This window comes from Orbicella faveolata, unplaced genomic scaffold (assembly GCF_042242905.1).
Source record: "Orbicella faveolata isolate gen_17 unplaced genomic scaffold, um_ofav_v1 contig_12, whole genome shotgun sequence".
Classification (NCBI taxonomy): Eukaryota; Metazoa; Cnidaria; class Anthozoa; order Scleractinia; family Merulinidae; genus Orbicella; species Orbicella faveolata.
In genome coordinates, this window is record NW_028301539.1 from 15,853,998 (window position 1) to 15,876,453 (window position 22,456).

Below are 22,456 nucleotides of genomic sequence, written 5' to 3' on the forward strand. Positions count from 1 at the left end.
GTCGATCAGTCAGTCAGTCTGTCAGTCAGTGGCATCAGACAAACTAGTTTGGACTTCACACTGTTTCGTTTTTATCTTTATATATTGACCAATTGCATAACATGATTTCGTAATGTCAGAAAACAGCTTGAGATCCAGTACAAATTACAGGCGTATGATTAGAGAATTACTAATAAATTTAAGTAAATCCAAATTAAGCAGTGCTACTCATTAAGCTGTGCATGCAGTCATTGCTAATGATCAGGAGGAGAATTTTTCCAAAGCCTGGCAAAGTTCTTTGATATGAGTGTCCGTTTGTTTTGTTGGCCTTGGCTGCGCATAAAATACAATAAAAACTTGGTTATTTTTAAAATTAAGAGGGACAAGAGTTGGTCATATGCGGACGTGAATGAATATAAGGGAAGGTAGCGCAATATATACAGCTGTTTTGAGAAAGTTTGTCCTACAAAAGCGTAAAAGCGTGCGCGACAATATCGAAAGGTATAATGGGTAATTGTGGTTCAAGTTTGCTTGATGGAAGCTCAAAGCGTTTCAGTGTGATAGAAGGAAACAACACAGCACGTGTATTCATGCTTTCTCCTTCATTCTTGCTGAAACACCTTGAACCTCGATCGAGCAACGTCGAGGTATTACTACCCACAAATCGGTATTGTCGCGTTCGCTTTTACGCTTTTGTGAAACAACCGTTGTTGAAACTGCTTTCCAATCGGTGTTGTCGCGTTCGCTTTTAATTTACGCTTTTGTGTAACAACCATTGTCAAAACTGCTGTATATTCCAACGCCCCGCTAATGAAGCAGCCCAGAAACGATTACTTAACTCATGATAACTAAATTTATACTCGTGTAAGGCCGCTGAAAACCATTTTGAGTGAGAAGTCTGATATATTTTGTGTTGATATAGCTACAGTCTGCGGTATATTATGGACTTCACAAGAACATCAGATAAGAAGTTAACAGTGACAGAACTACCGTGCGAGAAGCAGCTACCAAGAACGAGTTACTCTCCACTGGAGTTGTGCGCTCAGGACAATCTGACTTTGGCTGAGGTTGGGGATGGGTGATCTCTGGAACCGGTAATGTATAGTTAGTTAATCTTTCCTGCAGGAGAGGAGAATAAAAACATCAACATCAACAACAGCAGCAAAGAGACAATCAAACCACAAACAAACAAATACAAAAACAAAAAACGTGTTTTGAAAGGAACTCAGTTTTTTCCTAGTACAACAGCGAAGTTTGAGCTCAAAAGCTAAACAATCGACTTACGAACAAGAAAAAACAATTCAAAGTTCAAATACTCGCAAACTGAGCGTCTATGGCACCTAATACAAAGACGATGTTAGGAGAAAACAAACTTATAAAAAAAAAAACGCTCACGTTCACTAGAATACGCAGAATTTGGTCATTTCACGTTTTTGTTTTGTGGAGAACGGCAACGAAATGTACCAAGAATTATAATGCGAGTGCACAGCCATTGTTCTGCTCATTATAACTTTTGTTTGGTGACGTTGCAACCTTTCATTTATTTAGACTGCCCAAGCACGTTTCATTGCGCGCGCTCGTGTTTTGAAGGTTTAGTTTTGACTCGTTGTTTCATTTACGTCAGTAACATTGAATAAGGGACAAGCCCGAAAATATTGAATCCATCTTTATTTTTTAGCACTTTTTATTTTCCTTGATAGTCGATATATAGTCGGTAATACATTACTATCAGCTAAAAAGACGAATTCAACAACTGGGCCAGATATTCTGGCTAGAAGATTGTGTAAAAAGGGACTACCATTTCATGCGAAGAAAGGATGTGCATTTTGCAGGCCGTATACTAACCAAGAGACAAGTTGAAATGAATGATTTAGCCTGATTGTATCCTCTCCTTAAGTCTGCCACCATTTCATTTGTCCATTTAACATTCCTGCCAATCAGGGGATTAGACCACTCCGATGTCAAATTTAAGGATGGACTGGAATAAGAAAAGGTCAATGACTTAGTATGCATCAACAGCATATGTATATATTGAATATATTTATAAAATAATATAATTTATTTGAAATGTAGTAAAATCCTGGTAAGTTATAGGCTTCTCTTCCTTGACCTACAGGCAACTTACCAACATTAAAAATATACTGGTTGAAAGCTTCCAGTAAGTGAAACCTCTACTTCACTCCCTTCCTGACCGTCTAACCCTTCGTCTCTCCCTTCCTCCCAGTCCAGGCCTATCTTATTGACTGAAATACTCGGTTTAGAGACCGGCTTGGTGTTGTTTAGTGTAGAGATCAGTAAATTGACGACAAAATGCAAAGTTACCCTTAGCTTGATTTCTAAAATCCCAGTACATATACCCGGAAATACACTAATGAGACTTCGTAAGTCCGGAAAAAAGTGATATAGCCAGCAGCAAAACAATTACCCAACCAAGCAACCGCCTGATTGACACACCGACCGACCAACCGACCGGCTGACCAGTCGACCGACGGACTGAGCGACCGACTGGTCGATTGAGCGATCGACCGACCGGTCGACTGACCGATCAACTGACCGACCGACTGACCGATCGACTGACTGACTGATTGGTGGAAATAAGGTTGGAATCTTAACCCCAAAGGTTCTAAGCTCTACCATATTTTCAGATAATAATAACGCATACGCTCTTGGTTCATTATCTAATTGACAATGTTTACTTACAAGTGCTTCTCAATAAAGTCGTGCACTGGTTTGGTTTGAACACTGTTGCAATATGATGTGGCATTCACCATTCGCGGATAGTAAAATAAATAATTAAGACACATCTCTTGAGATGTAGCAATACCACCCTACAAGTAAAAAGTTGAGAGTCGAGCTCATTAATTCACTACAGCGCTTGAAGTAGTAATACGTGCTGATTAACGGTTCATACATGTACTCGTAGTTTGTATCAGACTCAGGGGCTTAGCTAGGGGGGGGGGTCCTGGGGTGCCCGTGACCCCCCTTTTGTAAGCATTTTTTTAAGCAAACCGAACTAAAACAAGTGGCAAAAACGACATGAAAATCTGGTGAGTACCCTAACTTTGACACAGTGTGACCCCCCCCCCCTTTGAAAAATCCTGGCTACGCCCGTGAATCCATTTTGATGTGTTCAATGCAGCTTGCTGAACATTTGTACTGACCATAACGTCAATTGCACTGTTGTTGATGGCATTCGGTAACAGATGGAATACACATATGATGATCATTGTCACATTGTTTATATTGCAGCTATGAATATCAGTGCCATTTTTAATGGAATGAAGATCAGTGCCATTTACGTCAAGATACACGCAAACAAACAAGAAAAAACTCATGTAATTAATCTTAGTAAGGGTACTAACCCGCACAAGTTTTTCACGATCCATAGTCTCGTATTTGCAGTAGTGTATAAGGTCATCTCCCTGGGTACAGGAAACAAAAAAACGATAAACAACAACAAAAAAAGATCTCAGCGAGAGACACGAAACCACCCCCCACCCAAAAAGAACTACATCGCCCTTTTAATCAAAAGCCAATTTCGTAACAGCAAGCAACAATTGAAGGTCTATCAACTTGTTTCATCGAGTTTCCCTGTTTATATGTCAATCAGCTGTAAGGCCATTTCCGAGTTGCTTTTTGCCTCTGTGTCAAAACGAGTCTTCGCGGGAAGCCGTCTATATAAAGATGTGTTCCATCTACAGATTCATTTTCATGCAAATCAAACTCATTTTCATATGAAAGGTTTTGCTCGAGGACTCGTTTTGAGGCACAAAACTTGGCCTATTAGTTGCTGTGCAAAGATATTTTCAGATTTCGGAACCCGTTTTATACCAAAATGTTTTTTGATATTATAGGACTTGTTTCCTTGGGGCTCCTTGCTTAGTGCTTTCTCGCTGCTCGTAAAATACAACATTAGAGGCATTTACAAAAATCTTTGTGATAACGAGTAGTTATTAAACATCGCGAATATATTAATACAATTTCTCAAGGTAAATTTCAGGCTATGTTAAAAATAGCCGCTTACTAGCTTGAGCACTAACCGGTTTAATATGAGCTTCTTTCCTCAAAACTTGTATATCCTGTGAAATAAAGATGCATTGAGGACCAAAGGATCTCTTTCAGTTTGACAAACCTTGAATGTTACTTACGTTTTTTTTTTCTTAGATACATAGTTTATGTAAGAAGAATTATAGTACACCAATGCAAATGCTGCCTTCTGATTGGCTAAGCTTTCCTACGAAAAGACAGGAAGACTATAAGAAGGTTATTGACCTTTAACCGAATTTACAAATCTCGACTGAGGTGTCGAAAAAAATTGATGACTGAGCACGCTTACACAACTGCAAGTTTTCAAATGGTGTAGTGTAGTGTGATGCAATGTGATGCTATCTTACGTAACGTAATTTAATGTAAAGCAATACTTCGTAACACTGTACGGGTCCGCAAATGATCCCAGGACCGCAAATGATCCCGGATCGCAAACGATCCCCAAATTGGACCACAAATGATCCCAGACCGGAAATGATCCCCGATAGGGACCTCAAATGATCCCGATTAAAAGATAAGGAATGGCATGGATGGTGGGATGTTGTGGATAGGGAATTGGCGCTCGTGAATACCGATGATTTTATTAAAGCCATCTTATAATTATAGTGGCTTACAACTTGCTTTTTTTTTTTCATACTTTCGACTAAATTTTGTTGCTAACTACGATGTTATGAATGCCACCACTCAATCATCAAAACACGACTTGGCTTGCATTTCTTTGCGTTTCTCAGTAAAATTATGATCAGAGCAACATACGCTACATATCCTCCTTTGTTAAACATTGATATTTCGGTGTTATAGTTAAATCACATTTTATCAGCCATTAACGCCACTCGTCTGAAAGTTTTAAACTAAAATCTAACCATGAAGCAACTATAAAGGAAGACGCTGTCACCTGAGTAGACCCACAAGCCTACAACGCCTCATCACGTTGTAAAACACCTAGTGTATAGCACTGGAAATTTGAACAAATTTAATTTGTAATTTTTCCTCGGTCGTGTTTTGGCTTTGATTCCTCGGAAATGACTACTTGAGTATTCTAAGAAGCCAAAATTCCAAGCTATAGTTATGAAGTTCAGCTTCATGACCAAGCAAAGCCAAGGCTTGCACTTCGTTTTGACAAGTTAGCTGTTTGATAGTTGTTTGATACTTTCGCCACTGGGATTTCGAGAAAGTTTACAAGTATGTGTTTTTCTAAGACTTCAATAGATCGTCTTCACGCAACATGTTTCTATCCCCATAAGGCAAAAGAGGCGATGTATTTATATCAGTTTATAATTAGCGTGCTTCGTTTGGAAACCAGAACATTTTGAATTTCAGGGTTATGGAGGTTGCGTGACACAAGACTACGATCAAGTTTGTTGAAAAATATATACTCATCTCATGATTTTGAGCCTTTTTAGAAGTTAGAGCATTAGGAAAAGTTCTTATATAAATGCTTGTTTGTTTAGTACTGATAATCAGTCCCCTAGAAAGCCAAAGTAAGTTCCAGATGTTTACACTACATTCCAGCCGCCATCAGTTGGTGTACCACGGATGTATACCAACATGGCGTTTTCTTACTGGGCTCTGTAAATTTTTGGGAAACATTTACGACAAATTTCTGAAGTTTGGGGAAACGCGCAGGCCTAAAACTTGGAGAAGTGTCTTATTTAGTTATCTTCTATAACGCACATCACAATTTCTTAGCTTTTTCCATTGGTTGGTTTTCGATTTACTATTTTTTTTTAATGCGTGACAGTGAAAACGATCTGTACCGTTCGAAGAACAAAACAGCAACTGTGGAATATTTTTTTGTAAAATGACAAAACATGTTTTTTAGTTCATATTTTTTGTACATGTTCTCACCTTCCTCTGATAAAAATCCATGCCATTCCTTATTTTTTAGTCAGGATCGTTTGCGGTCAAATATGGGGATCATTTCCGGTCCAGGGGCCTGTTTCTCGAAAGCTCCCGTAAATACCGGGCCCGATAACTTACCGGGCCGGTTAACGGGAAACTTTACCGGGCCCGAAATAGCGTTTCTCGAAGCACCCGTAAATTTTCCCGGTACTTACCGGGCCCGATAAATAGCGGGTTGTTACCAATCTCTAGCGCGCGCTTCACGCTCGTTCGCGAGAGAAGGAGAAACACTTAGGACTATACGTACACATTCGATTCTGATCGATTCTGTTGTCGTTGCGACTGTGATGCTTTTTGAAGAACAGTGCGAAGTTTAACGTCGAAGTTATCGTTGTGTCAAAGGAGAACAACTGAGAGAGACCGTCATTTTGCATGGTCAAATTATTTGAAAGTGATGATCAATTGCCTTTCGAGAAACAGGCCCCTGGGGGCCTGTTTCTCGAAAGCCCCGGTAAAGTCTCCCGGTAAGTCCCCGTAAACTTTTCGGGTGTTTCTCGAAGCTCCCGTTATTTTCGATCACGTTAATTTTTCCGGTAACTTGCCCGGTAATTTACGGGAGGTCGTGACCTCCCGTAAAGTTACCGGGGAGCCACAAATGTTGCCAAACCAAACAAAATGGCGGCCGGGGGTGTACCTTTTTGTTTCACGGTCTTATCAAAGACGCCCCTTTCTAGCCGATATGGCTGACTGCGAAGTCATTGAACTATTTCGGCTCTCACGAGCAAGAATAGAGTGGCTCGTTGAGGAGCTTAAGGAGGAATTGGAGAGAAACACGGCGAGAAGCTGCCCGCTGGCTCCGAAAACCCAGGTAAATATAATTGTTAGCTGTTTTATTTTTTACAGTTCGAAGGCGTTTGCATGGAAACGCTATATAACTGTGAAGTTCTATTTTATTGTTTTTCTAAACCAACAAACGGCGAGAAAAAAAAATTAATGAATAGATAAACACTGTCATGTAAACGCCGATCACTCGCCGCGCGTTTTCGAAATGGCTTCTTTGTATGAACATCGAAATGGATTCCTGTCACGCAAACCTGATCTTACTGCAAGCCAAACCTGTTTCCTGTGAATTAATTGCAGATTTCTTTTTTTTTACTTTTTTTTGGAGGAGGAAATTAGGAAACAGACATTCTACAAAAAGTAAACATAATAGAGCGATCGCGAAGAGTCGCATTAGGCACGGTGCACAAATGCTGACAAATGTTGGTTATAGCATTTCTAGCTAGATGAAACACGAAGAAGCGTACATTAAAATCACAAATCTCCCGAATCACATAATTGTTTCAGTCGCATTTCTATTGATCTTAGCTCGCTTTATGTTAGAACAGTCGATTTGGGATCAGTGAAAATTACGCTTGATGTTTGCCGGAGAAAACGATTAAATCAGGCCTAAAAATTTTAGTAAGATCCTTCCTTATTCCCAATATTCTGTACACTTACTTAAGCGAAGTTCTTATCAGTATAAATTGCTGAAATAAGTGTTTGTAGCTAAATTTCAAGTTCTCAAGTTCACACTGTTTCCTCGGCGGTCCGCAGATCTTGTTTGATTGCTCAGTGAACATTTTGAATTAGAATGAATCACGGAAAAAGACAACACTCCTAGAAAAGAGCGAGATTGTCGATCGAAGTCTTCGAATCGAGCTACAAGAGGCAATTGATCATCACTTTCAAATAATATGACCATGCAAAATGACGATCTCTCTCAGTTGCTCTCCTTTGACACAACGATAACTTCGAAGTTTAACTTCGCACTGTTCTTCAAAAAGCATCACAGTCGCAACGACAACAGAATCGATCAGAATCGAATGTGTACGTGTAGTCCTAAGTGTTTCTCCTTCTCTCGCGAACAAGCGCGCTATTTTATCGGGCCCGTAAGTACCGGGAAAATTTACGGGTGCTTCGAGAAACGCTATTTCGGACCCGTTGAAGTTTCCCTTAACCGGCCCGGTAAGTTATCGGGCCCGGTATTTACGGGAGCTTTCGAGAAACAGGTCCTAGGATCATTTGCGGTTCAATTTGGGGATCATTTGCGGACCCGTACAACACTGCAATAATCACCTGGAAATTAAAGTCGTAATTGTCATCTCGCGCAATTTCTGGTAATTCAACTCCGTCACGGACATGTTTGGTCCATGTTGCTCGACCTGAGTAATGGATCGCTGGATTAGAACATGCCTGAATATAAGGTGAAATAATACTGATAAAAAACACAAGCTAATGTTTTATACGTAAATTAAAATTAGGATAAATAACGCTTCCTGTAATTTGTGTACATATTCCAGCTAATGTTTTGACGAATTGCTGACTCGCATTCGACTGCTGGTGATGCACTTTTTAAAGCGTCCAGGATAGAGCGGTTTTCGATTGAGTGTCGTAAAACCAAAACCAAAACAATTTCTTACCAGTTAGACTTCTCAGCCAATCTCAAACGGGTAGGTGGTAGCCCCCGCGGGGGGTACTTCCAGAAAAGTTAGGTGGGGGTGTGCGGCCCACTTCCCGAAACCCTTATCCTATTTATGACCAAAATCTGCGATTTCTGCTACCCTATATATGATCTGGCTAAAAATTCGATACCCTATTTATGACCGTTGTGGCTCGCATAGTTGCCCTAAACATAAGTTATGAAGGACTTTTGTCGACGGTCTTATTGATGAAAAAGTAGCTTCTTCCGAGAAACATAACCAATTCAAGACTAGAGTGCTAAAACCATGTCCAATCTATAACCAAAATAGCTAACGATACCCTCTTTATGACCACAACGGCTGAAAAACCCTACCCTTTGGGGTTGCACTTACCTATATAGCTCATATAAGGGAGTACTCCCCTCGTGGATAAACCAAAACCACAACCAAAGTAATTGCCTGATTACTTTCGACACTCAATCAGGAAAACCGCTCTGTTCAATGATTAAAATTAAGAAAACAATAATATTAACAGAACAATTCTTACACAAACCTTGCAGGTGGGTGTGAAGTAATGCGGCGAAAACTTTTATGCCTTTTTCTGGCAGTTTTGTGGAATTTAAGTTTTGCTGGCAAAAGCAAACGAGACAATGATTACATAAGAGATGTCACAAACAATTGCAAACAAACAAGGAGACAGATGAGGTGTTATCAGAACTTCGTTAAGATGAAGATTCCAAATGGCAGAAACGCAGACGAAATTATTTAACTTTCGACGTTTAAAAGCCTATTTTATTCGAGTCCAAATGTTTTAATTAAAAGGCCTTCAGTTTTCGGAATCACCGTCTTTTAAGGACCTTTAAGGGATATTGCCGCAGTGATTTTCCTGCATCTTTATTTGGTCAAAGCAGTGTATGAAAGAGTACCTTTGTACTTGCACAAAATTCTCCAGAACACCGAGGTAAAGATATTAGAAAGATTAATAATGACGTTTACGACAAACGGTGAACGGCCACCCATTTTTACCCTTTGGTGAGAATGTCAGTTGTATTTTTCTTACAATCTTAATATGTACGGGAATGAGAGTGCAAATTGTGGTTAGTTTCAAGTGATTTTTTCTATTACACAAAGATAGTATTTAAAAACTTCTAGCAGACGTTTTCAATTAATTTCATCTCCTTGTACATGTTTAAACTGTTATTACAATCTTTTTATAGCTTTAATTTGTACACTTCTATTGAATGTATGTTTTTTTAATTAGACCTTTACATTTAGGTTCAATCAATAAAATGTCTTTTAGGCTTCCACTTTTCGAAGTCATTCTCATCAGTTCAGAGCCCCGTTATAATCTATAATAGTTTGTGCAAGGTACACGGATCACATTGGATGTCGAAGACATTCAAGACCACGCAGACCTTACCTTGTAGCATTCTTTGGAGCAATAACCGACAGTCAGCCATGATTCTTGTTTTGGCGGGATAATCATGAATGGACTGACACTTTCTCCAACAGCAAATATACCAGCATCGTACTCTCGGAGATTTGAAGTGAAGTAAAAACGCACACCAGAGCTATCGTTGTGTCCTGCGTAAACAAACCATACACATTTAAGTGAAGAAGAGAAATGGTTACATAACTAAGAAAACTGTGGCTCCCTAATGGCACGTGCAAATAAATGGAGGGATCAGCGTGATGGAAAGAAATAAGTATCAATATCATTATAAGCAGCAGCAAATCATTATGTACAACAGTTCTGACCTTCAACGCCATCCGGGTTGTCATAGTGCAGCTCGAGCATGTAGCTGCTCGGAGAATCCGCAGTTCCAATTGGATAACCAGCTTTTGGCGGGTAATAAAATGCCTGGATAGTGACAAAATAACAAATGAAACAGAAAGAACAAAAACAACGAGAAAAGAAAGAAACGAAGTTGCGAAGAAGAAAGGACGAAAAATCGGAAAGAAAGAAAGAGGAAACAAAACGTTCGCCATTTTATTCACAATAGTTTTCAGTGCCAACCCAATGGCGCGTACCTCACCGCCAACTCCCCACGCAGCTACAACACTGGAATAATAACACTGTGTCAAAGGCATGTTGGCAGTGTTGTGGCAATCAAAACCAGAACCGTAAAGACTCTGGTTAAATTTTCCATGGCATTCGTAGATGAGTAAGTGATGAACCAAGCCTTCATTTCCCTCTTGCACATATGGCTCGAACTGTAAAGAAAATTATTAAAGGCTGTCATAGGTTCAGTAGTACAAGGACCACATGAAAAATATAGCAACAAAAATTACCAAACATGATAACAAATGATAAACTGAACGTAAAAACAAACAAGCAAACAATGAAAACGATCCAAGTAGATATTGCTGTATTGAGTGATAATGCTCTGTTTTTTAGTTGCATTTGAACGTAACTTTACATGGAGGAGGCGCGGTGGACTCATTCATGGTTAGTGCGCTCGTCTCCGGATTGAGTGGTCCGGTCCGGGTTCGAGCCCTGACCGGGGACATTGTGTTGAATTCTTTGCCAAGAAACTTTATTCTCACAGTGCCTCTCTTCACCCAAGTGTATAGATGGGTACCGGCGAATTTAATGCTGGGGGTAACCCTGCGATTGACTAGCATCCCATCCAGGGGGGAGTAGACATACTCCTAGCCGCTTCATGCTACAGAAACTGGGATAGGCTCCGGCTATGGTTCGTATGCGGACTTTACCGTACCCTTTACCTGATATTATGATATAGATTTCTTTGCTTGCGATCTAAATTGTAAGATTAAGTATTCGTCGACATCAGCAAATTAACACCTAAAAAAGGCTTTGATCGCGGTCTCCGTAATTAATAACACCTACCTTTGTTATGTGATGTTTTGTGTTGATTTCTGGAGCCTTGATAAGAGAACACCAGTAGGTTGTTTGTTTCTTTGGTATTGTTACCTGTTAGATAATTAGAAAAGTATGTAGTTTTAAGTGCACAAATTAATCAATACATTATAACGATGATAATGATGATGATGATCATTATTATCACTACAGTTTTAATAATTAGCTCTTATTAACCGAGCAGGAGGTCCGCATGGGAGAATCTTGACCGAGGTCGGGAGTACAAACTGAGCGCAGTGAGGTCTGTACACACGACCGAGGTCAAGATTCTCACATACAGACCGACTAAGCTCGGTTAATAAGATGTTTATTATATGACAAACAAAAAAAATTAATTCGTTCAATATAACTGGTTTGTACAAGCTGACATTTTGCTTGCGAACGGCGATGAGCTGAACTTCATTCTGCCAAAGTTTGCTCGTCCTCTTTACTTTTTTTCATCAGGCTTGGCACTTCCATAATATGAATATTTTCTGGAACTAATATTTTGGAAGAAAATAGTCAATATTTTTGTTTTTAGTTTGCAACTTTTTCACGGCAAAATGTAATCGGTCGAGATACCGGTCCAGATGGGAAAATCTTGACCGCGGTAAATATCGTTTTCAGCCAATCAAATTCGTGAACTCGGTAGTTCCCAGTCCTTGTGAGACACAGCCATATAATAATGAGTAAATATTACTCACATTTTTGTTTTGGATAATAAATTCCTTCCAGTCCGTCTCGTTGACTTGTTTCTTGTCTAACCTGTTGAGAAGCAGTATGCTCTTTGACCCTCTGTATGTGTGATATTTTATGTCATAATCCGAAGTCGGGTCCTCCGTGTGATAGGCGAACACTACCTTTGTGGTACCTTGCTGCGAAAGAAAAAGGTTATCGTCGGTTTAATCAGTTAGTAATAATATCGTTATGAATGCAACTGACTTCAACTGCCTAAATACTTTGTCGGCTAACTCAACAGTGATAGCGAAATAGTAATAATCACCGTTGACGGGTTTTTTTCGATAAACACCTGATGTACCTGAATCTTCTTGTCCTTGGGATCACAGGTGTCAAATTTTCTGTTAAATTTTAGCACAGTTTTGTCTTCACTTTCCTCGAAGCCAGTGAGCACGTAGTTGTTTTCTTTATCTAGTGGCGGCAAAGCTTTAGCATCAGCGAAGCGGTCCTGAAAAGAGATGATCAAAGTTAAGCTTATGGAGCTCCCAAGTTGGTAAAGTCGGTAAACGTTATTCGCTACCCGTTTTTGAAGCTTATTGACTTTCAGGGTAGAAGTAAATGGCCTGGTTGGTAGATAAGTAGCTAATGTAGGTGCTGAGTGGGTGGATACAGAGGTGAGTAATTCAGACCCAGCCAACTTGTGACTTATTAATTTGGTGTATGAAGTTATTAGTACGTGATTTGTAGGCCGTTTCTTCTACCCTTAAGTAAATTTGGAATATTGGGTCTTAAGGAAGTTCGCGCTAATTGTTTCTAATTGCTTTCTAATTGCGATTCTTTACTGCGCACGCAAATTAAACGCACACGCCACGTCATGCGTGAGCGCGCGCGCTAAGTAATAAAATGAACAGTAATAGGGTAGATGGCCATTGCAACAGCTTTGCCTGGATTTAACGATCTTGGACGTTCGGTGACCCCTATTTTTCTTTCCAGGAACAGATTTTATTTACAATTAGCTCCACATTGTCCAAAAATGAACAAAAAATCCATGTGGGAAGTTAAAAAAATTTCAAGATTTCTGTCCACGGGACATCGAATCCTGCCATCTTGCGGCTGCAAGGCGCGTGAAACTATGGTCGCTAAATGCGAACTTGTTCTTTAAGGAACCTCATCAGTTGACTAAATTCACTTAATAGGTCCACTTAAACAATGTTTGGCAGAGAACATTTCAATTCAAAGTTCTAATTGCAATATTTTTGGGCTTACAGACACTGTGGCCTTATTCGCTAAGGAAGCCCGATTTTTTCAGATCTAGGGTGTTCTTCCGGGCATGTTCTCTCCAAAACGAAGTCGGTGACCCCCCCCTTAATTAGATCCGTCCTAAAATAGATCTTGCCAAGACTTTTTGTGGCTACTGGAAGTAACCGCAATGTCATCGGGTCCGTTAGTAGGTAAGTCAGTCAGTCAGTCCGTCAGTTCGTCTGTCCGTCCGTCCGTCCGTCTGTCAGTCAGTCAGTCAGTCTGTCCGTCAGTCAGTCAGTCAGTCCGTCCGTCCGTCCGTCCGCCCGTTCGTCCGTCAGTCAGTCAGTCAGTCCGTCAGTCCGTCAGTCCGTCAGTCAGTCAGTCCGTCCGTCAGTCAGTCCGTCCGTCCGTCCGTCAGTCAGTCAGTCCGTCAGTCGGTCAGTCATCATTGATTCCCGTTATACTCACGGGAAGATTGGGAACTAAAACACCTGTTGTAAACACAAAATGGCCGTGGCATTTATCAATCCTTCCTTGGCTCCCCAGATCACCGTTTACTGTTCATGCATGTATGTGTGCCCAGAGTTGTCCAAAAGCTAAGAGTGCTTCTACAAACCTGTCAAGAGGACTCTACATGATTAAACCGGCTTCGAGGAAAACAATGGTCAACAATACAAAGAACGTCGAAGTATGTGACCGCCACGCTCGACACAGATGAGGAACGTATAAATGTACTTTATGTACAAACCTACAGCTGGAAGGAAAAGCTGGCAGTTTTAATGCTACCTAGATTTCAAGGATCGCTACAAAGGACCAAAACTTTAATCTTGAAGCCAGGTAAGAGATTTACGTGAATTTATCGGAGCACTTTACGAAGGAGAGTGTGTTAATTACTCGCTGGAATATTTTCAAAATTTCCTGATTTTTAAGCGATCGCTAGTTTTGAAAACCTAGTGAGCAGACAAATTTTATTATTGTTTTAAATTAAGGGACATTTATACTTTCTATTCATGTAGCTCAGCAGTTTCAAACAGGAGCCACATGTTTAAAACGTGCCTTCAAAGTAGAGCTATTTTCGCGTTTGGTTTAAAACTCGATTTAACGGGTAGAAAATCTTCTTTTAACTGTCGAAGGAACAACATTGAATTATAATTGCAACATGGCTAAACAAAGTGCTGTGATATATCTATAGTTGAAAACAAGAATTGGGACTTTTGCGCGAATATTATTTTTTTTAGAGCGCCGGCAATATGTGCTATTTTTCCAGTTTCGACAGGCATGCAACTTGTGTCGAGCGGACCGAACTTCAATCGATCCTAGAAACTGCTTCAATTAGAATTTTTAATCAAATAATACTCATTTTAGTGACTGACTAGGTAAGGGCTTCGCAATCCCTGCTTGTGAGAAAAATCGAATTTTCCAAGTAAAATCAGTTTTTACAGAGACAGCCTCTTAAAACGCGAGTTTTAATGAAAATAACTACTCTTACTGTTTAAAATTGGTTCCGTTTAATTTGATATCTCTACTGGAGTACAAAAAATTGCGAATTTACTAGCAGAAACATAGCGTTACGGAGTATTACAAATGACTAGTACGATCTCTAACTGCTGACCGCACGAAGGACATTGCAGACTCGTTTTCCCACGTTCTTCGACATGACGTGACATCGTTTGGATGATCACATATGTTGATGAGAGGCCACAATGTTTTCTCAGTTTTCCATCTTTCTTTCTCATATAACAAGGCATGACTTTCACCGAATGTGCCAAAGTATTTTTCTCGAAGAATCTTGCAGGATTTTGAGCGGTTTCCGAAAGGTTTTGATTGGAAATACGATTGTACGTGCCTTGAAAGCATCCATCTAGCAAATAAATGCACATTCTCAAATTGATGTTTATTAACTACTTAATAACCGAGAGTGAGGTCGTTACGGGAAAATCTCAAACTGAGGCCTTGCCGTATTGACCGAGCGATAGCGAGATCAATACAGTAGGCCGAGGTTTGAGATTTTCCCGTAACGACCGAACTGTCGAGGTTATTAAGTTGTTTATTATATGGCTCATCATATCAATAAAGAGAAAAATCATTCGAGCGGAAGTCGTCAATTTACATCCGGCGATGCGCGCGTCTACCGATTCATTCATCGTCTCAAACCTAGGGCAGAACTACATAGTCAATGAATTTCACCACTGTATTACGTATTCCGTTAAAAACACTCATTTCTTTACGGAAAAGTCACTGTCACAGCCTCAAAAACGTATTTTAGTATCGTGGTACCACAAGTTGATGGGGAAGTTTTTCCGACTTTTGGGGCGAAACGTCAACGGATATAGAAAAGACAGCAAAAACTTCAAAATTGTCCAAACCAACCGTCTTTCGGTGAAAGAAGATACTAATGCTTCAGAATGCACTGCTCAAAATAAGCTTAACTCGATCTTCGCATTCGCTTTCGACAACATATCTTCGCCTTCTTCATTCTGGGATTTATGGATGAACATTTCAAGCCTTGTGAACGTCTGCAGTTATTAGAAACACTACTACCGACAGAAACCGCCCGATTGTTTACATCTGATGATCCTGGAAGCTGATTTACACTTGCTTGTGTCAAAGCGAGGGAATCTATTTGACGAGAACTTTGACGGAGTTCAATACTTCGGTAATTGCTGTGACTAAGATGATAACTTATAAGTTTCATTGTGGTGTTCTGCTCAGGATGTATGGCATGGTAAGTCATCTATATAAATTTTATTAAAGAAATATCTCTAAACTTTTAGCTACTGCTATTCTCGTACTGATTTTAATCGGCTTTCATCGCTTCAATGCGCTTGAATTTTCAGAACCGGGCTCTTCCTAATTTGCATAATCCGTAATCGGCCCGTGGGCATTACGGGAGAATAATGCCCTACAATTCAGTGACAATTAACCAATCAGAGCGCGCGTTATATCGGCCACAGGCCAAAGCCATATAATAATTCATTTTATTGTATGGCTGACTCCGTGAGCGGGCAAGATGAACCAAATCCTGTGCTGTGATTGGCTACCCGCGGAATATTGCGCGCTATGTCCCGCAAGAAAAATTTCTCAGAAGCGGAGGCTGGTTAACCACAATTTCTTTCGTAATTTGTGCCGTGAAAAATATTTTCCGTGACAGTTAAAGATTTCCTGTGGTCTCTGTATCGATGGAATTGGAAAACGAGAAAACTGAAACCCTTTAACGAGACTGAAAACAGAGAAAACAAAAATGTTGGCGAGTTTCATGAATTTATTTTGCAAGAAAAACCGGCAAACGCGTAAGCGACATAAAGGCACGGAAGCGGTATTATTTCCAAGAAAACGAGAATAAGGAACTGTGCGACATACCTGAGGGAGAACTGAATTCGCTGTTGTGCAAATGTTTATAAAATCGTGAAGAAATTAGACGGCACAGAGTACGAGCCTGTCAGTTTGACGTCTTTTCAACGAAGTCTTCAACGCTCCTTGAACAAAAGAGATTCAAATGCGAATATTATTGAGGGAGACATGTACAACTTTAAACTCTGAAGATGAAGTTTTACCAGGAGCCATAATCGGGGACGGAGACCGTAAGCGCGCGCCATTTCAAGTATTGGGGTTGTCCCCATGATATGGGACAATAAATCTATTTTTAGAACAAATTGCGCCATCACCTGCAGCACACGCGCGTACATGTTGCGAGGATTTTTGCGGATGTCGCGCGGCGGAAATGGCGTCCGAAATTCTGAAATGATTCATGTGTTTGCCTCACAACTCAACGCGTTTACGTCTGTTGGAATTTTGCTTAAGTATTTTCGTCGTAAGCTGCTCCAGTTTGAGTGAAGTAAAACAGTGTCGAATTTAGGCATGTTCCGCTGTAAGCTTATATATATCGCTGACCAAGTTGTGTTCCGACTGATGCTTCTTTTACATGAGCTTTACATTACTCCACTTTAAATTTCACATATGTTGAAGATTAACAGCTTTTCCATTACACAGCAAAAAACTAGCTGGATATATTTAGATATAGCAGAGCTTCAGGACTTCATAGTTTCCTAGCTCCTCTTGCCACACGCTTGCGAGGAATTTGTCAGTCTATCGCGACCGAAAAGCAAAACAAAATAATTGCCGGTTTGAGTTTCGCTTGAATTGTAAGCAACGCTTGATGTTTCATCAAGGCTTAATAACTTTACGTCCGTAGATACTGCTCAGTTTTATTCGTGTAAAAATCCAGTAAATTCTCTGTTGTCGATGAATGAGAGCGCCCGCCGATGCGTGTTTTGTACAGTCGGTAAACATGACAAATTGTACTTCCGCCGCACTTTCGTGTGAAAGCGTACATCGAACTCAAGCAATAGCTCTATAGTTTTTAAATATGTTTAAGATTGATAAATGTTTGAGAACATATTGAAAGCTAAGCTGAAAATATGTGAATAAAGCAGAAACGATCAGCAAAGTTACGATGACGCTTTCTGTAATCAACTTGGAATAACGATTTCGATTTAGGTGATCGAGTTATCAAAACTTCTTGCCTGTTTTCATTTTCGCAGTGTAAAACATCACTATGCTTATGTTGAAGAAACACACGTGATGTTAGTAGCCTTTTTTGCATTCGTGAAATTTGTTGCAGCATCTCAGCACAAAAGATAACGAAAGAAATCTTTGTCAAGATTTGTTGACAATTGAAAACACCGACTCGGACTTGAAAGTGCACGAGCTGCATGCACTATGCAAATGAGCTAATTGTACGCGTCAGACTTTCCTTTCAAAAACTTTTGCAAACTCACCAAACAAGCAGAGACAATAAGAAACCATCAAAACAGGTTTTGGTTATGATTAGACATTGTCTGAGAAATTCACAAATTAACTCGATACCAGAGTAGAGAGTTTTCTTGCTATATTCTTAAGCATACGCGTAAGCTTACAACTAGCGTGAGCAGATCTTATTATTCATTCCCAGCGCGAGATTGAAGTCTTGTTTTCCACCCTGAAAAACCCACCTTTTCCGTTAGCTCGGAGCATAAAACTACATATAAGCGCCCTGGTTCGTATTCCCTGCCTTATTCCCTGCCATCGCTGTGAAAAATACTCAAGAGAATCTCTCAACTCTCACCATTTGATCACGCAACGTGACAACATCCACGCGAGAGCCCCTGACATGTGCGTGAATCCGCGCGGATATATGACGTCAGGATGGCGCAATTTGTTCTAAAAATAGAAAAATTGTCCCATATCATAGGTGCGCGCGAATCCCGAGACTTGCGGTCTCCGTCCCCGATTATGGCTCCTGGTTTTACAGTGTAAGTGCTAAACGCCGACAACTTGTTGTAGAACATGGCCGAGGAAGACAAGCTCTTCGAGTGTGGTGAATCCGACAGCCTTTCAACACCACAGAGCCGGGCAATAATTCTTCCAAGCGCCTATGGATCGGGAAAGCGACGGGCAGATGAAATGAACATGTCTTGCTCTATTGGTTAAATCTTCTTTAGAGCTTAAGTGCTGCAAATTGAAGCCTTTTTGGGACATTTTTGATGTTCAAAAAAATGCTTCGAGCGGTTTCGTACATTTGTTATTCCATTCAGTAGTTAGACATTTACTCGTCAAAAGTGTAAACCAATCAAATGCTTGTATTTCTGCTTTCACGCAATCAGGATAAAGGTGCACACGCCATTGATTTTTGCATGCAATTGGCTTTCCCTTCAGTCCTCGAAGATAAATAAGTACAAAGATCATTTTTTGGTGTTTTATCTCATATAATAAATCCTGATGTCAACATGGCTGGATATCCAGCCATCTTGACCTCACGCTAGGTGAATAACCCATATTTCTCATACTACCCGGAATTAGACGTAATGTTTGTTTCAAATACAAATGGAAATTGAACTATTTACCTAAGTCAGGATTCCTCGACGGGATTATGAAACGCTCTTCTGGCAAAAAGCCATCTGGACCAAGTCGATAAGATTTCAAGTCATACAGAAATTCTGGATTCTTTATTACTAAAATACTGACAGATCAGGAATGTTTGCTTCATGTAAGTTTACATAAAGATAACTTCAGCGTCGTCTGTTCACCACGGTTTAAGCTTAATAGGATAAGATTTCTACCATCTCTAAAGGATGTCATTGGTTTTGTGAGAAGCTTTCGTGTAGCTCGAGTAATTGACGTCGCCGTCCTATGCGACTGAAAAAGCAGTTAGTCTTTGGCGACAAGACGGGACTACCGAAAGATTCGCGCGTCCACTGCCGTTTCCGTCCTGGCCTTCCCATCCTCGCATCGAACATATGTGTCAAGCATTTAAATTTCGAAACAAATATTTTGCAATAAAACTAAAACTCTACAACTCTCTTTTGTACCATTGTGGTTATTCACTATCGTGTAACCAAATGTCCTCTCAGTGGGCTTTTGTTTTCCCACTGTTGTGACACTGGATATAAATATCATACAAAATGAATTAACCTTCTTGCAACTTCAGCTTGGAATCATTTTTGTCGTTACTTGGAGGTAAAAATCTGAATGCATTTCGAAGTGATTTACTGCTAGCGCTACATGTAAACCATTATGTTTTCAAACTTGATAAAGTAGTTACATTTCACTTTAAATCCTCAAATTACCGAGAACGTTCGGCCTCGGCCTAGCCCATCTCCCTACTGAGCTAAAGAAAAAACACTACCCATCTAATTCGCCCTAGATCCAACTTGTTACTCTGCAAATCTAACTTCATTTTTTTTCTGCGATAAAATTACACCGACAAACTGCAGGACGTTTGTTAAGAATTATTAGCGCGTCTTCGCAGGTCGACTGACAGGTCGTATTAGCCGTGACACTCATTATGGCGACATAACTAGTCACGAGTGAAAGTAATTAAAATATCTGATATCCTTTGCCTTGGTAAGATTATTTATAGCCTGAAAAGGCTTAGGGCGGGAGATGCCTGACATTTAATTTCAGGCTAGATTACTTAAAGAGTTTTGTCGAAGTTTTGTCCTCCCTACTTTATCTAAATAAATCGCTCGTGAAACTTATATCATAACTCTAATCTGTTGAAGAAGATGAGAGTGATTAGAAAGTGATAAATGAATATTTCATAAAATCTCTTTGTTGCTGTGTTTATTTTTTTCTGATTTAACATTGTGTTACACAAATATTGCTGCATGGTAGATACAAAGCATTAACCTAATATCCAAATTCCAATGTTACTTTTATGTTTCTGCGCAACAGTTACTGGTGCACCACTCTCTCTTTTTGTCAGCTTTCGACATTCTATTAAAATTCATCTGCTGAGGATGACTACAGATATTATGCCTTCTTCTTCTTCTACTTAGTTCTAAAAACATTTATATATGCATACGACTTTCAGTCATAGCTTGCGCAACCCACATACCAGATTTGCCATGAAGACAAACGGCTCAAATCTTGTATGGAAGAGTTTGACCCAACGATGCAATGATTTTAAATACCTACCGTCAAATATCCCTTGGAGTCTTTCACCCACCCAATTACGACGTCGCTACCGACCATCTTTCCGTTTCCTGAAGAGAAGCCGAAACCAACCCATCCTGTAGTTGCCGCCTCAACAGCGAACGATACTGTCTCACTTTCCCAATCAACTGTCCAGTATAGCTTCATTAACTCTTGTGGGTCCAACACTGCGTTGTGAGCGAACTCAGAAGACAGATCAGCGGCACTGACCGAGAACCAAGCTGAAAATACTGCTAGTACCAGCGAGGAGAACATGCTGCTCGTTGACTTGTCAATGAAAACTGACTAGATATGATTAATGTCAAGTGTATTTGGCAAACAGATTTAAGCATTGCGCAACTAATAATGGAATTTGCTAACTCCGATAGCGGGCAAGATAAACCAAATCCTGTGCTGTAATTGGCTACCCGAGTCGGCGAGATGGCGCTATCTTGCCCGCTCGGGACTTACCACTGTTTCCGCAAGGAAAATTTCCCCTGAACCCGTTTAATAAACCCTTTATCGTACCAAGCTTGCTAAGTCAAGACGGTTACATTTTGGCATCGTTCTTTCAAAAACCAACTTGGCCAATATTCAGCCAGCTTGACCTCACGCTTGGTCAGTAACTAACCTCGTTCCCAGGGTCCTATCTCTGCCTCCCTCTAAAAAGTGCTTTGGAAGCAACTGTCACGTCACCCCCTGGGACAATTTTTCCTTCTGAGTAGGACTGAGTAGCTGAGTAGAATCTTATTTCGATCCCTATTGGAGGGAAATAAATGGGACCATTTACCACACATGGGCAATAAATGTACACCTTTTGAAATTCCAATTACAGTACCTTCTAAATTTCACAATGGAGAGTTTAGTTACCTTAAATCCTCTATTAAGCCCCCCCGGGGGGCTTATTTATTTTAAGCACTTTTGAGGGGAGATTATGTGACAGAGGGGGACCTATTTGAGAGGGGGGCTTATTTAATTCCTAGCGAAACGTGTTACCGGTATCAAAAAAGAGGAAGAAACATACTAGGGTTATAGTTACCTACTTCCTGTTTTGGACCAAGGGAATGAGAGAGAGAGAGAGAGAGAGAGAGAGAGAGAGAGAGAGAGAGAGAGAGAGAGAGAGAGAGAGAGAGAGAGAGAGAGAGAGAGAGAGAGAGAGAGAGGGAGAGGGGGGGGGGGGGGCTATTAACTCTCTTCCTCGGAAAAAGGGGGGTTCCTTCTAGAAAATATATCGAGCCTATTGCAATATATCACTGTGATTTGACTCGACCCGGCGTTTGTGAAAACTGGCTTCGGCGTTGTCATATTCCGGCTTGGTAACTTGGAAATCTGAGGGTATTGGAGTAGATTTCAGGCACTAGTGGTAGTGATTTTCTTGGTAAGAAGGCTCTCATGAATTTTACATCATATTGTTTTATATTTGCACATGTAGAATAGGCCTAATCGTATTCTCGGTAGTGGAGTGGAGCTAGCTTGCAAAGGAGGCTCATGCGGAGGAATATCATTAAAAAAGGGATTTATTTCATTTACATTTGAAAAGGCTCCCCGCATTAGCCTCAGTTGCAAGCTAGTTCCAGTCCAATACCGAGGATACGAATATGGTCTATTGTTAGATAGCTTGTTTCCGCCAGACTTCCTTTGATGGAACATTCAAGCCGTCAGTGGTGACATGGAAATGATAACACTCCCTTTTTTTTCAGTTATCGACGAGCGTGTTGCACAAGTAAACCCACACAATACTCTGAGTGCAGGAATACCGATGGATCGCACAGCTGTAATGCAAAAATGGATTTGTAAGGAGCGGTCCTAATTGTCAAGGTACAATTTTTTGTTAGTTTCTAGATCTTCTTTTTTGTTTTATTTAGCTACAGCTTTGAAAGTTAGGAATCTTCCT

The 22,456-nt window shown here is 40.3% G+C and overlaps 1 protein-coding gene across 1 annotated transcript; it reads right to left on the reverse strand.

Moving 5' to 3' along the window:
* Nucleotides 1-58: 58 nt before the first annotated feature.
* Nucleotides 59-20,891, reverse strand: LOC110056163 (DBH-like monooxygenase protein 1). Its single transcript, XM_089282535.1, has 14 exons — nucleotides 20,566-20,891; nucleotides 12,230-12,376; nucleotides 11,895-12,065; nucleotides 11,182-11,265; nucleotides 10,362-10,544; nucleotides 10,089-10,191; nucleotides 9,751-9,914; nucleotides 8,884-8,959; nucleotides 7,987-8,072; nucleotides 4,020-4,058; nucleotides 3,342-3,401; nucleotides 2,680-2,807; nucleotides 1,825-1,957; nucleotides 59-1,098 (listed from the first exon to the last, which is right to left on the reverse strand). The coding sequence occupies exons 1-14, from the start codon at nucleotides 20,836-20,838 to the stop codon at nucleotides 928-930; spliced, it is 1,818 nt and encodes a 605-aa protein (XP_089138661.1). The 5' UTR covers nucleotides 20,839-20,891; the 3' UTR covers nucleotides 59-927.
* Between the last annotated feature and the right edge of the window lie 1,565 nt (nucleotides 20,892-22,456).

Coding starts and splice junctions, on each gene's coding strand:
- LOC110056163 (XM_089282535.1), bottom strand. CDS start 20,838: ATGTTCTCCTCGCTGGTACTAGCAGTATTTTCAGCTTGGTTCTCGGTC. Junction 4,059..7,986: donor ATTACGACTTTAATTTCCAG/GTGATTATTGCA, acceptor TTTATTTCACAG/GATATACAAGTTTTGAGGAA. Junction 1,099..1,824: donor TCATTTCAACTTGTCTCTTG/GTTAGTATACGG, acceptor CCTCTCCTGCAG/GAAAGATTAACTAACTATAC.